This window comes from Miniopterus schreibersii, assembly GCF_964146895.1.
Source record: "Miniopterus schreibersii genome assembly, chromosome: 8".
In the NCBI taxonomy this organism is placed as follows: Eukaryota; Metazoa; Chordata; class Mammalia; order Chiroptera; family Miniopteridae; genus Miniopterus; species Miniopterus schreibersii.
Window position 1 is genome coordinate 24,524,717 of NC_138109.1, and position 14,823 is coordinate 24,539,539.

General features: G+C 36.5%; 1 protein-coding gene across 5 annotated transcripts in view; it reads right to left on the bottom strand.

Moving 5' to 3' along the window:
* Positions 1-14,823, bottom strand: part of FOXJ3 (forkhead box J3) — a 104,789-nt gene that overhangs the window by 30,806 nt on the left and 59,160 nt on the right. For all 5 annotated transcript variants that reach the window (XM_081144287.1, XM_081144286.1, XM_081144290.1 and 2 more), the window contains exon 5: positions 7,089-7,172. In XM_081144287.1, coding sequence (XP_081000413.1) covers positions 7,089-7,172 — 84 coding nt within the window. The remainder of the gene's footprint in view (positions 1-7,088; positions 7,173-14,823) is intronic.

The window sequence follows — 14,823 nt, forward strand, 5'->3', positions numbered from 1 at the left end:
CCTCTTGATCTCCCTGCTTTACCCTTTTACAGCTTATACCCCACACAGCGGCTAAAGTAATCTTATTAAAATGTAAATCACATTACATCACTACTTTGCTTATATCCCTTCAATGGCTTTCCAACTCCCTCAAAAAAAACCCAAGTCATTACTACAAAGCATACAATGCCCTCAATCTTCCTCCTGCTCCTACCGCTTACTTCTCTGTCAAGTCCTATTGTTATAGGCAGTGAGACAGACATGAACAGAGCAAGGACAATGGGCCAGGTACAGAAACTCACCAATGTGGAAAGCCTCAGATGCCCAGGAGTAAACTGGAAAAACAAGAACTTCACCCCCAGGGTAACCTATGCTCCCCTAGCATATCACTGGTCATGCAGTTTGGACCCCTGACTTTTCATATCATTAGTCATGTGGTTTCGACCCCCCCTCCCCCCAAACTTTACCTCCCCAAAGATAACATCTAGGCCTTAATAGTATTTCATCTCCAGGCCCAGAAAAGCAGCAAAACCAGACAAGTGACACCATGGCTGCCTCAGGACCAGCTACATTGACACCAATCAATCAGTGGAGACTATGACCCTGAAAGGACACACCTGGAAAACTGCTGAATATTCTATCAAGACCCTCCCGAGACCTCCCCTAAGATTTCTACCTACAAGACAGAGATAACTATGCTCAGGATAAAGGACCCAGTGTGCACTCTCCTCCAAGGGAGCATGCCCATGCCATTCCCTTCCTCCTTCTTCCCTCTAAGGGACCCCATGAAACTTGCAACCAGGGGAGCTGTGGGCAGTGGCAGCTCGTCCCCAGGTAACCCCCTGAACCTGTCTCCAAGGCCCCCTTTTCTCTGACTTCCCAGTGAGCAAGGCAGCTCAGCCTAGGCTATCCTGTTACTTCTTCTATGCCCTTCCTTGTTTCACTGTCCTAAGTATATTTTTGCTGCAGTCAATAAATTCTTACTTTGCTACGCTCTGTCTCTTAACTGAAAACTATGTTCACATTAATACTAACACATTCCTTGCTCATTGCCCCACAGTTCTAAACCGCCTCTCAGAGTTCCCAGTGGGACTGAGCTCCAAGTGCTCACAGTGGTAACTGACTTGATAATTGCTCCACTTTCCTAGAATCAACCCTCAAACTACCTGTGATCAATCCTTATCTACCTCTGGGGAAACTCAAATCATGGCCGTTATCTTTTCCTTTCTCAAAAGAAATGTCTCCTGGGATTAGACATGAAATCTTCCTTTAACACAATAGCTTTCAAACTTTTTGGTTGTAGGACCCCTTTACACTAAAAAGTAACTGAGGATCCCAGAGAGCTTTTGTTTATGAGAGGTAGACCTATTGATATTTACCTATTAGAAATTAAAACTGATACAAAATTTATTCATTTAAAATAAATAATAACATGCATTGTGTTAACATAAATATTGTTTTGTATGAAAAATATAGTCTTCAAAACAAAAACTTGAGAGAATGGGATTTTATAGTTTTTTTTAAATTGCTTTAATAATTGCCTTAATAGAAAACCATTAGATTCTCACATCTGCCTCTGCATTCAATCTATAACAAAATCACAAGTCATGTAACCTCTAGAAAATTAATGAGTAAAAGAGACAAGGAATGTGTTAGTATTAATATGAACATAGTTTTGACCTTGTGGACCACCTAAAAGGGCCTCACACACTGAGAATCACTACTTTAGCATAACAGGTTCCTATAAGCAATGAATAACATTATGAAATAACCAAGACACATGATTTAAGTTTTAAAAGAGGGGAAGGGACAATCAAAGAATGAACAAAGAAGAATATGTTTTTGTGATTACCAACATGATAAAAGAGATAAACTGCACTAATGTGGAGCACTCATTCTCTCAAAGCATTTCTTCCTTCTATTCCTTGACAACAGTTCCCTTGGAATAGTATAATCGTTTGCCAATCTTCAAAAACAAAAAACCCATAGGCAATATCAAGTTAATTTTGCTTTTTCTTATCCTAAGCAGCTTCCAGTAGAGAGGGCACTTTTCATTAATAAATAACCAGTATATCCTCTAGTTGAACGGAACAGACAAGGCCAAATTAAAGGCCAAGTTAAAAAGCAAAATGCAAAAGGTCGGGCTTCCAGTCAAGATGGTACAGTTGGTAAATGTGGTACTCGCATCCTCTCACAACCACATCAAAATTACAATTAAACTACAGAACAACCATCATTCAGAACTGCCTGAAATCTAGCGAAACAGAAGTCTTATTACTAAGGATATATATAGAAGAAGCCATGTCAAGACTAGTAGGAAGGGTCCTGGCCAGGTAGCTCAGTTGGTTAGAGCACCATCTTGATACACCAACATTGTGGGTTCAGGGCACATAAAAGAGTCAACCAATGAATGCATAAATAAGTGGAACATCAAATTGATGTTTCTCTTTCTCTCACTCTCTCTCTCACCCTCTTCCTCTCTAAAATAAGCAACTGAAAAAATTAAAAGAAAAAGAAAAGACTTGTAGGAGGTGGGGAGACGCAAAACAGGCTGGTCCCACACCAACATGTGGCTGCAGAGGTGCCCCCTGAGGAGTGACGGTCCCAGCCCCACACATGCCCCCCCCCAGCCCAGGGTTCCAGTGCTGAGAAGTTCCCATAACTTCTGGCTGTAAAAATCAGCAGGCACTGAAGGTGAGTGAGACAAAGGCTGCTGGAGTCCCAGGCGTTCCTCTTAAAGAGCTCATACATGAACTCGCTGTGTGCTCCAGACCTGGGGCAACAGCACTAAAGGCACCAGGGACATACAGAGAGGAACTGAATTATCTGGCATCAGGGTGAAGGCTAGAGGGGCACCTTCATCCTAGACAAAAGTGCTGGCAGAGGCTACTGTTCCTTTGCTGAGCCTTGCCCCCACAGTTGGCAGGCGGGCACCATATCTGAGTCTCTGTGGATCTGGCTCAACTGTTTGCCCCAATATGGTGATTCTGAGACTTCACCCCACCCAACTTGCAGACCCACCCAAGCCCTTTCCAGTGACTTATTCATACAAATGACCTGTCCTGGCTCACGCTGCAGATTTTCCTAAAATCTCTCAAACCTTAAATAAGCAGCATCTGGCTGAGACGTGCCCCATACCTCTTGCTAAGGGGCCCCAGGCCTGGCACTAGTGGCAGGCAGCCTGTTTGCAGCTTGGTCTCTCCTGGACACTTCTAAGCCCAGCACAAGTAGCAGCCATCTGCAGATTGCTCTGTAGCTCATGATGGGTGGCCCCAAACAGAACACAGGGGGAAGCTGATCTTGGCTTGCACTTCTCAGGGGGCCCCAGAGCCAGCACACCTGGTGGACAGCTTCAGGCCACACCAGAACACCATCCAACTACCTCTACCAACAACACACTCAAGGGGCGGGCACACTCAGGAAGTGGACTTGTTAGGCATCAGAACCCTGCTGAAGCAAGTCCAGCTCTGTGGTCTAGGCCCCTGCACAGCAGCACATCAACCTGGGGGTAAATCCTTCCCATTGACATGCCAACAGCAATCAAGGCTCAACTACAACAGAAGTGTGCACACAGCTCACATGGGAGGCACATCTGGCATGCCCAGCTCAAGTGATTGTAGAGGCTGCACCACTGGGCCCTACAGGACACCTACTACAAACAGCTACTCTATCAAGACTGGGAGATGTAGCAGCTGTACCTAATACATAGAAACAAACACCGAGAAGCAGTCAAAATGAAGAGACAAAGAAACATGTCTCAAATGACAGTTCAGAACAAAATTCCAGAAAAAGAACTAAATAAAATGGAAACGCACAATCTACCAGATTCAGAGTTCAAAACACTGGTTTTAAGGATGCTCAATGAACTTAGGGGAAGAGTAGGTGAACTTAGTGATACCTTAAACAAAGATATAGGAAACATAAAAATGGAGATAAAATACTTCATAAGAATGAACCAGTCAGAATACAGAAGTGAGAATACATTACAGGGAATCAACAGTAGAGTAAAGGAAGCAGAGGATTAAACCAGCGTTTTGAAAGATAAGCAAGTCAAAAGCACCCAATCAGAACAGCAAAAAGAAAAAGGAAAAGAAAAAAATGAGGATAGTCTAAGGAGCCTCTGGACTAACACTCACATCATAGGTGTACCAGAAGGAGAAGAGAATGAGCAAGGAATTGAAAATCTATTTGGAAAAATGGCATAAAAACTTCCCTAACCTGGTGAAGGAAACAGACAAACAAGTCCAGGAAGCGCAGAGAGTCCCAAACAAGATAAACCCAAAGTGACCCATACCACGAGACACCATAAGTAAAATACCAAAGGTTAAAGACAAAGAAAGAATCTTAAAAGTAGTAAGAGAAAAGCAGTTAATTACCTACAAGGGAGCTCCCATAAGACCATCAGCTGATTTCTCAACAGAAACTTTGCAGGCCAAAAGGAATTGAGACAAAATATTCAAAGTGATAAAAAGCAAGGACCTATAACCAAGATTACTATACCTAGGAAAGCTATCATTTAGAATAGAAGGACAGAAAAAGAGTTTCCCTGACAAGAAAAAGTTAAAGGAGTTCATCGCTACCAAATCAGTATTACAAGAATTGTTAAATGGTCTTCTTAAGAAGGGGGGGGGGGGGATGAAAAATGGCAATAAATACTTATCTATAAAAAATTACTTTAAATGCAAGTGGATTAAATGTTCCAATCAAAAGGCATATGGTGACTGCATGGATAACAAAACAAGAACCTTACAATGCTGTCTACAAGAGTCTCATTTTAGATCAAAAGACACACACAAGCTGAAAATAAAGGGATAGAAAAAGTTATTTCATACTAACCTGTCAGTTCCTTAAAATTTTGGGAACTCTTTTTAACCAATGGTCTTACACATGTAAGTTCCACTTACACTTTCATATTGTCAATCACCACCACCCTCATTATCTGCCATTTCTGTTCATTTAACAGGCCTTCACTGAAATATCAGTTCTTCAAGGAAACCTTTCCTGACTTTCCTAGACTAAATTTTACCTTTCTGCTATATGGTCTCACAGTTCACAAAACCCTTATCTTTAGTGTAACCACACAATTTACTATCCAAATGCTATTTTAAGAATGAATGGGGAACTATTAATTACACTGACGCTGAGACAACAAGCAACATTATTGTCACTCTATATTATCAGTTTATTTTTCCTGCTTAAGAGTTTCATAAGGAGAAAGTATAGGTCCGTCTCTATTCCCCCAACACTTCGTTCTATGCTTACAGAGTAAGAGGTGTGCTCTCACTCACTCTCAAAGAATGGCATGAATTATGCAAATTAATGTGAAAAAGGGAAAACTCAAACAGACAAAATGAACTAACCAATCCTGTTACTTTTCCACCTCTATATCATATCTTTGACCAAGGCTTCTTATCTCATGCCTCACCACTCACCCCACCCCTCATCAGAATATAAACTTCATGGGGGCAGAGAATGTCTGTTTTCTTAAATGCCATTTCCCCTTGCCTTGCCTGTCTCTATCTGAAAGTCAAGCCACATAACCCTTGAAACCTTCCCAGATAGTCCCAGTAAAACATAGTCTCTCCTTCCTCTGCACACAGTATTTTATATCTTTCTATAATACTTTCTATACACACTTTGCTCTTGTGCTAGAATTATGTCTTATCATCTCATTTTTCTTAGTATACCCCACAACATCCAAGCATAATGCCTGACACAGTAGCTACAGAATACCTGTCAAATTACACTGGTAAAATGACAGTATTATACACAATTACAGGTATATGTTTAGAAACCTGATGCTATGCTAATTTTCTAGAGAACTTCCCATTTATGTATTCGTCCCTAGCCCAGGCCATTACCATTTCACAAACTAGACTACTGCAACTCCATCTACTCAGCACTGAGGGGGTTCAGAACAAGCCACCGTAGAATGTGCCCATTTGGTTTGTGAATTATTTTGATCTGAAGGCAATAAAGACCCAGCAGAGTCAAGAAAAGCTTTTTACATCCTCCTAACTGCCTAAAGGAAATTAGAAAGGTGGCCTGTACCAGTAAGAGAATTATTATCAGAGATAACTTTATATTCAAGAGACTAATCTGCAGGGCAGAGCAAATATCTGTTTACCAAACATTTGCTCTTCTCAACTTCCTGTGAATTGTCTTCCTCCCTTTTGAAGCCCCAGACCCTATCCCTATCCCTCTTCTCAGCCTCAACTGCTTGGCTGCTTGTGAGTCTCATATTTTTGTGGTGCTCCTATATATACATACCTAATTAAATTTGTTTCCTCCTATTAACTCTGTCTTTTATTACAGGGGATTTAGAACAAATTTATTTGACCAAATGTTTACTGTTTCCTTCATCTTATCTTATTCCCTCTGACCTAATTTATTCTGCAAACATTTACTGATATCTATTATAAGCTATGAAAATCACTAATGCTGGAGATATAAATAGCTGGAAATGTACAATGACAAAGCTGAAAGGTAAAGTTAATGTCTGGTGAAAGCCTAAATGTTTACTAAAAATATGTTACAATAAACAACTTAGGACACCAACTAGAGCTCCTTTTCCTCCTTCAATCTTGCAAATTAACTTTTAACCATGAATTTACAAGAATTATCTTACCAATAACACACACACTTAATGAGATTTTATGTGTAAAATAATTATTACATGGTTGGGAGAAGGAAAAAACATTTTAAAGACAATTGGGAAAATTCAATGTAATTAGACTGTATGCAGTGAAAGAATAGTTTTGTTAACTAAAACCTGTCCTCAATGTTGCAGATGCCAGAGGAAACAGTCCAAAATTAAAACTCAAGGGACCTGGATTCAAGTCTCAGACAACAGACAACAGTTGTGCCCTAATTACAAAAACAAAAAAACAAAACACACACCTTTTATTTAATTCCTAAACTGCCCGCTTCACTCAGAGTTGTTAAGATCAAATAAAATAATGAATCTGAAAGTGCTCTGAAAAAATAGAAAATCCTATAGATAAAATATTACCTTCACTATGGTTTCACTTGCTGTATTAAAAATGAACTTTTAAAATCTACATTTCTGACATAATAACCCTGTCACAAACTAAATAAAGAGCTTTTACCCGTTCTACAGATCGTGCTCTCTTCTTTGGCCGAGTAGGCAGTGCATCCTCCTTCGGATTGGTGTCTATTGCCCAATAGGACCCCTAAAGGTAAAGAAATAACTTATATTAACAGTATATCACAGCAACTCTGTATCATTAAAATGGATTGTTATAATCCTACGCTCCAAAAGCAAACATTTTGCAAATACAACAAAAGTAGCATGAGAGAAACACTAGTTTTGAACTGAGAAAAGTCAAGTTCATATGAGAAAAAAAGTCCATTTATAACTAAATTATTAAAGAGAAAAAAATTCAATCTGAAGAAGCCAAGTCCAAGAACTTCTGCCACAGCCAAATTAAAGAGAAATGATCAAATGAACACATTTTAAAATATGTTAATTCTTAATTGAACACATATGATAATTATAACAGCACATGACATTCGAGTCTAATAGAATTTTATGTATAAAGATACTATAGTTCCTGCACAGTGGGACCTCATAAATCTAAATGGTAAGTGAAACAAATTATAAAGACAAACTACTTGAACAAATTTTATGAAATAAGTACCTCCTGGGAAGCAATGGTCTGTACATAAATCTTATTGCTTATTCTGTCAAAATTTATTGTAACCATTTATCCTCTCTTACTTTTTGATACAAGTTCTCAAACCACTCATTCAAAAATACATATGAGCACCTACTGTGTTCCAGGTACTCAGAAAGTGTGACTCCCTCAAAAAATATTTTGAAAAGCATAGATTATAAAGTCTGCACATATACAGATGAGGAGACCAAAGCTCAGAAAGATAAAAGTGGTTTGCTCATCCAAGGATATGAGAGCCAGGACCTGAAAAAAGGTCTTAGTTCCTTTCTTCCTCAGTTATCCTGTCTACACACACTGAGAGAAAGAAAACATAAGGAAGGGGAAAAGGGAGGGAGATATGCATTTCAGAAATAGAAATACAATGCAGGTCCTAGTTTTAAAATAATCTCAGTGACAGGATTAAAGTTTATTCTTTGCCTGTATTACTTCATTAATCTTCCTAGGCTACTTTATCAGGCAATATTTGTCAATGAGGGAAAATACAGCTCTCATCTACCAATCCTCGCACTGTGTGCCTGATGTGACTTATCAGCTTATGCATCTGTGCCTGCCCTACATGCTGATCTCACTGCCTATAATATCCACTGCCTATAATATCCACCCTGACAAACTCATATTCCACCTTCAAAATTTAGATGTTATCTAAAGGAATTCATCACTCTCTCCTTCTGCAAGATACCTCTAGTTTTTATACATTTAGATCATGGATTTCACTTATTATTTAAAGGTCTGTATCTCTTCTAGGCTATGACTTCCTTAAGGGTAGAAACTCATTTCTATATTCACTGTGATAGACACAATGTCAGACACAGAGCAAGTAAGTATTTAATAAACATTTGTTGAGATGGATAGAAAAAAGTTGAACAAACTGCCAAGAATATCAGAGTATGATGCCTGGCTTTCCCAGATTCTAGTCTACTCAGGTACTTAAACTTAGCACGCAACCACTGCTGGGGCATTCTTCCATGTTATCTTTTCAAAGTAGTCACTGCATGTCCCCTGATGAATCTACCAGCCGGATGCAAACTTGCCAAGAATCATGTAAAATGTAGATGCTACAGAAATTAAGCACTAAAAATGAAAATAATGATCTTGAGTAGGTTCAGTGGCAATTTCAAAATAAAGTAGGAATAAGTTTTACACTTGATTTTCATAAAAGTTGAAAATAAAGCATAAAGAGAAATACCAAAGCTCGACTAACAATAGTTTAAAAACCTCTATTCATGGAAATGATAGCAAGCCCAAATTTTCTATATCTTATATATAATACATATTATATTTAGTATATTCAAATTCCCCTGGTTTTGAAGGTACGTATACCAAAATGGTCAACATCTTTTGAATGCAACTAATTTCTCATCAACTGTCATGAAGGGAACTAAAACAAATATCTACCTTGTAAATATTGATTCTGAATTTCCAATTTCCAAAATATTCTACTTTATTATTACTTCTGGTTCTTTATCTTATATATTACTATCAAAAGGCAATACTGATTCCACATTTCAAATATATTATCTAATAGATTCTAGAATTTTATTACTCCTGGTTCATACTTTTGAAATTTTTGGGTCTCAGAATTTTGTTGCAGAATGGCCATCGTTGCTACATAATTGCAAAAAATATTTTCATATATGCTTTTATAAACACCAAATAGAATGAAGAATTCAATTAACTTTTTCATTTCAATAGCATCTATTTCCTTGCAAGCACTTTGTATACACATCAGACTTCCAGACTTGTCCACTTATGAATCACATCAAGTGATTTTTGGTGCACAAACATCAAAAAAGATGAAAAACATTATTCACATAATTTTCTAGGAAAAAAGTTGTAGTCATAAAATACTGCATGATGAAGACCATGCTGAATGACTAAATGGATGAGAACAGCATGCATTTTTTTGTCCTTAGAAATATATCATTAACACAGTATTCCTTTGGTTTGGGAGGATTAATCTAGGCTATCAACTCAATTTAAGCATCATAATTACAGTCTAGAGTGCTGCTGTCCAAATGTTCATCAACAGGGGCCAGGGATCAAATATGCAACCCAGATACATGCCCTTGATCAGAAATCGAACCCGAGGACCTTGTGAGCAACATTGGCCAGGGCTCAATTTTCACTTCTTTATCATTATGAGAAGAGAAAAATAATCTAAACTCTCAACTATGTTCAATGAAAGCTAAAAGAAAAAGAAAAACTTAAGATGTAATGCTCTGGGCAACACAATAAGAAAACGGAAGGACAATAGTGGTGATTTCTTTACTGCATTATCCCTTCTAAGTCATTCAATCATTCTTTTGTATTCTTGTTATTTTAGCATTTGGGCATAATGGAGAAAAACTGATGGGCACTCATGAAATAATTCTTAAGATAATGAAACCACTTCCAGATTTAGGAAAAATAAGATCACTAAAATACCAGATTGCATGTTAGATTTATAAAAGAATTACATATGATAATTGCAAGATAGAATAGTTTTATTCTAGTTTTTAAAATACTTAATTTTCTATTTGTTCTTTGGGGGAAAATCTAAGAAATATTTTATAAGTTATAAAATAATCATCTTTAGAAATCAGAACTGCTCAGAATTGACACTCAAAAACCTAACTGGGTCCAATGGGCCCTGATGGTGCACTGAGAGTTAAATACATATAAAATATTCCCTCCTCCAACATTCGACACATACTGTTTGTATTAATCTTATTCCTTCTCATCTCCGATGATTTCTATCAAAGAGCAAGCACACAAATATTTGGCAAATCTGAAATTTTAAGGGTTGAAATTTTTAAATATAGCACAGCTTGTATTTAATTATTAAAGAGAGTTGTGTCTACAAAAGATATATAATTTGGGTAATTCTAAAGATTTATCCTTTCATTTAACATTTGCTGAATTTCTACTCTGCACAAGAAAAGGCAAATTAAAATTAAATAACAATAGCTAAAATATTTTAGAGAAGCTTATTATCAAAAATAAAATACAAGAACAAGCTATACTGGAACATAACCTAATTAACCCAACAACTGGGAAGTGACACACGCTGAATCATCCTAACTGGCTAAACTTCTCAGACTTTTGGGCAGCTACCAGAAAGGTAACAAGTCTTCTCTTAACAACAGTGCATCAAAGTTGACCATGTATGTGCTAGTCACAATGCTGGCACTAGGAATAGAAATAAAAAGGAAGTCTCAGTCTGAAGTGTGGTGAGAGACAGAAAAGATACCTACATGGTTAAGTACCACCACCTTCATGTCTCTACTCAAAATTCACTCTCTCAATGAATTTACCTTCCTTACTCTTTTGAAAATTGCAATCTACACCTCAATCCACTTTATCCTACTCTATTTTTTCTACAGCATTTATAATTGTCTCACATTCTACATAATCTATATATTTATTTTGTCTCCCGTAAAGCAATAAGTTCCTTGAAGGCTTTTTTTTTTTCTGTTCTGTTTGCTGATATATTCCAAATGTCTAGAATAGCAACTGGCATGTAACAGGCAAGTAAGTTATCACCATCAAGTGCTAAGACAAGTGAGTTGAATCTTCAAGGATGATCATGCTCAGATATGATAGAAGAGAATAAAAACAATTTTAGGCAGAGAAAAATAGCTCCTGCTCAATAAGCACTTTTAATGTGACACTCATGGACTCCCAGAGGGTCTGTGGACAAGACTGCAGGGCTCCATAAACTTTAGTAAGAAGAAAATGATGAAATTCAGCCTTTCCATTATGAATGTAAGAGGAAACCACAGTTTAGCAATACCTAAAAATCAGTTTGTTTCCTATCACATTACTGGCTTTTTGTCTCAGAATGTCACTCTACTACTCATTATTTCGTCTACTTTTATTTAATGTTACCATATTAAATTCTGTTCAATTTTGTAATTTAATGTTACCAAGGAAGCATAGATTATTGTATCACGAACTTGTTATAGTATTTTTATAACTATTTTAATGTAACTGCTTATCTTTTAAATACCGTATGCTCTGGTTTAGGCCTTTAAAAATATTATTATTCTGAGAAGGGGTTTCACAGACTTCAACAGCATTGCCAAATAAAGCCATGGCATAAACAAGTGCAAAAGTTCTGGTGCTAAAGTCATAGACATATGAGAGAGAATAAGACATCAAGAAAACTTTATCTGACTAGGTTAAAAAAAAAAAGGACCTATAGAGAATTTAAAAATTCTTTTTTTCTTTTTTGCTTTACCTGAATGTTATTTCCTTCAATACTTTAGGTGGCATGCTGATTCTAAGTTTTCTTGTAATTAATTAATAAATCCTGAAAATTAATTAAAAATGTATTATTGATACCAAACAATCCAAAGTTCAAATCTTAAGAGTCTTTACAGCACTTATTTTTTAACTTCTCTACAAGCTATTACAACTAGGCAGCAGTGAAAGAAGTTATGCTAATACACAATCTGTAATCATTTTTTATGTAGAAGCTTTACACAATGAAGAGTGGGCCAACAACTTTCAAGAAATCTTGATCTCTGAACCTAGTATATCATATGAAATTTTCTGTTTATAAATAGATTTCCTCACTAGACCAGAAGTTTTCATGGCAGTGATATTTTATTCATCCTTGTGTCCCCACAGCCAAGCTTAGAACCTACTATAAAATTATAACAATAAATGTTTGCTAAACTTATTTCTAATGAATATCATATTTGAAGATATACTGAAATTATTAAAATAATTTAAAATATTAAAATATTCATAGCATCCAGAGCTACATGGGGCTACAGACACTATAGCTCTACTTCTTTTTATATAAACCCCACATTTTATTCCTTAAGTTAAAAGGAATAAAGGATGGAAAGACACCCTGTGGTTCATGGCTTGGAAGATTTAATATTAAGATAGCAGTATGCCCCAAAGTATCTATAAATTCAATACAATTCATATCAAAATCTAAGTCAGCTTATTTGTAGAAACTGACAAGCTGATCCTAAAATACACATATATTTGACCTAGAATAGTCAAAACAATCTTGAAAAAGAACAAACATAGAAGATTCACACTTCCTGATTTTAAAACTTACTACAAAGTAACAGTAATTTGAATTAAGAGTATAAAAACAAACCTGTATATTTTGGGTCAATTCATTTTCCACAGGCTACCAAGATAATACAAATGAGAAAAGAATAATCTTTTCAGTAAATGGTGCTGCAAAAACTGGATATCCACATGCAAAAGAAATTGGGCCCCCTCACACCACATATAAAAGTTAAAATTAACTGAAAATGGGTCAAAGGCCTAAATGTAAGGACTAAAACTCTTAGAAGAAAAACAAGTGTAAATCTTCATGACCAATGGTTTCTTAGATATGACACCAAAAGCACAAGCAACCAAAAGAAAACTGGTAAATTCATCAACACTTAAAAAACTCTTTTGTCAATAGACACTGTCAAGAAACTCACACAATGGAAGAAAATTTTGCAAGTCATATATGTGATAAGGAACAGATATACAACTCACTAATAAAAAGACAACCTGGTTAAAAAATGGACGAAAGAGCTGAACAGACATTTCTCCAAAGGAGATCTATGAATGGCCAATAAGCACATCAGGACAATGCAAATTAAAATCATAATACAATGAAATACCACTTCCACCCACTAGGAGGGCTATAATAAAAAAGACAAAATCAAAAGTGTTGGCAAGAATGTGAAAACCTGGAGGCCTCGTAATTGTGAGAATGTAAAATGGTACTGCCACGTTGGAAAATGGTCTCGCAGTTCTTCGAAAGATTAAACATATGACCCAGCAAATTCCACTTAAGAGAAATGAAAACATATCCACGAGAAATGAAAAATTATGTCCACACAAAACTTGTACACAAATGATCATAGTAGCATTTTTCATAATAGCCCAAAGTGAAAACAACCCAAACGCTCATCAACTGATGAACAGATATAATTGTGATATATTCATACAATGGCATATCATTCAGTCATACTGCTACATGCTATAACACAGATAACTCTGAAAACCTTATACTAAATGAAAGAAACCAGACACAAAAGGCCATATATTGTAAGATTCCATTTATATAAAATGTCCAAAATAGGCAAATCCATAGGGATGGAAAGTAAATTAGTAGTTGCCAGAAGCTTGAGGGGCAGATGATGACTGTTACGTACAGAGCTCTTTTCTGGGGTGATAAAATAAAAATGCCTTGGAATTACATAGTGGTTATGATTGTACAACTCTGAAAATATACTAAAAACCATTGAATTATATACTTTTAAATGGTAAACTGTACGGTATGTGAATTGTCTCTCAATAAAAATACTGTCTTAATTAAGGAAAAACAGGAATCAAGGAGCTCTAACCTAATGCAGTGGTAGGCCCAACACAGTCAAAAGTCACAAAGCAAAATTAGTGGTATTGTCCAGAAAGAAAAACTCAGGTCTCTTGATTTCTGCTTGTTTCCTGGCTTTACTTTGGACCATACCAGTCATTGATAAAAGTTCTAAATAATCACTAATGTCACAGAAAGTCAAGCAATTCACCTGCTTGAAGAATAAGAATTCCAAAGATTCTCTCAGATTCAAATTATGTGAGTTAATGTTAAGAAGTAAAATAAATTCTTGACCCCTCCCTCCCTTACTTTCTGATCAAAAGAAAAGGTCTGAGTAAAAAAGCAGCAAAGTAACAATTTCTAGAACACCTAAGACCAGCCTTAATTTAAAATAGTGAGAGGATTTAATGTACAATTAGAAACTGTTTTTTAAGAGCAGAACTACTACTCCTTAGTTAACTAGGAAACATCATTCTTGTGATAAATATCAAGCATCTTCTATGTATGTCAGAGACTATAAAATGTCAAAGACCCAATTCTTGTCAACAAAAACTCAGAACTGAGTGGAAAAGATCAAAATGCAGGTGGCAGTACACCATCCATGAACACTAACTGCGGTATGCTCAAAGAGCTATGGTAATAAAAAGAAGAGAGGTAAAAGTGGGGAGGAAGAAAAGGGGAGAGGGGAGAAAAAGAAGGGCTCCCTTCTTTCAGAGTAACGCTGACCTTTGAGCTGGGCATTAAAGGACGAGTAAGGTGAAAAGAAAGACTACCTGAGATACATACAATGAAGAGTACAGGCAAAAATATGAAGATATAAAAACTGCA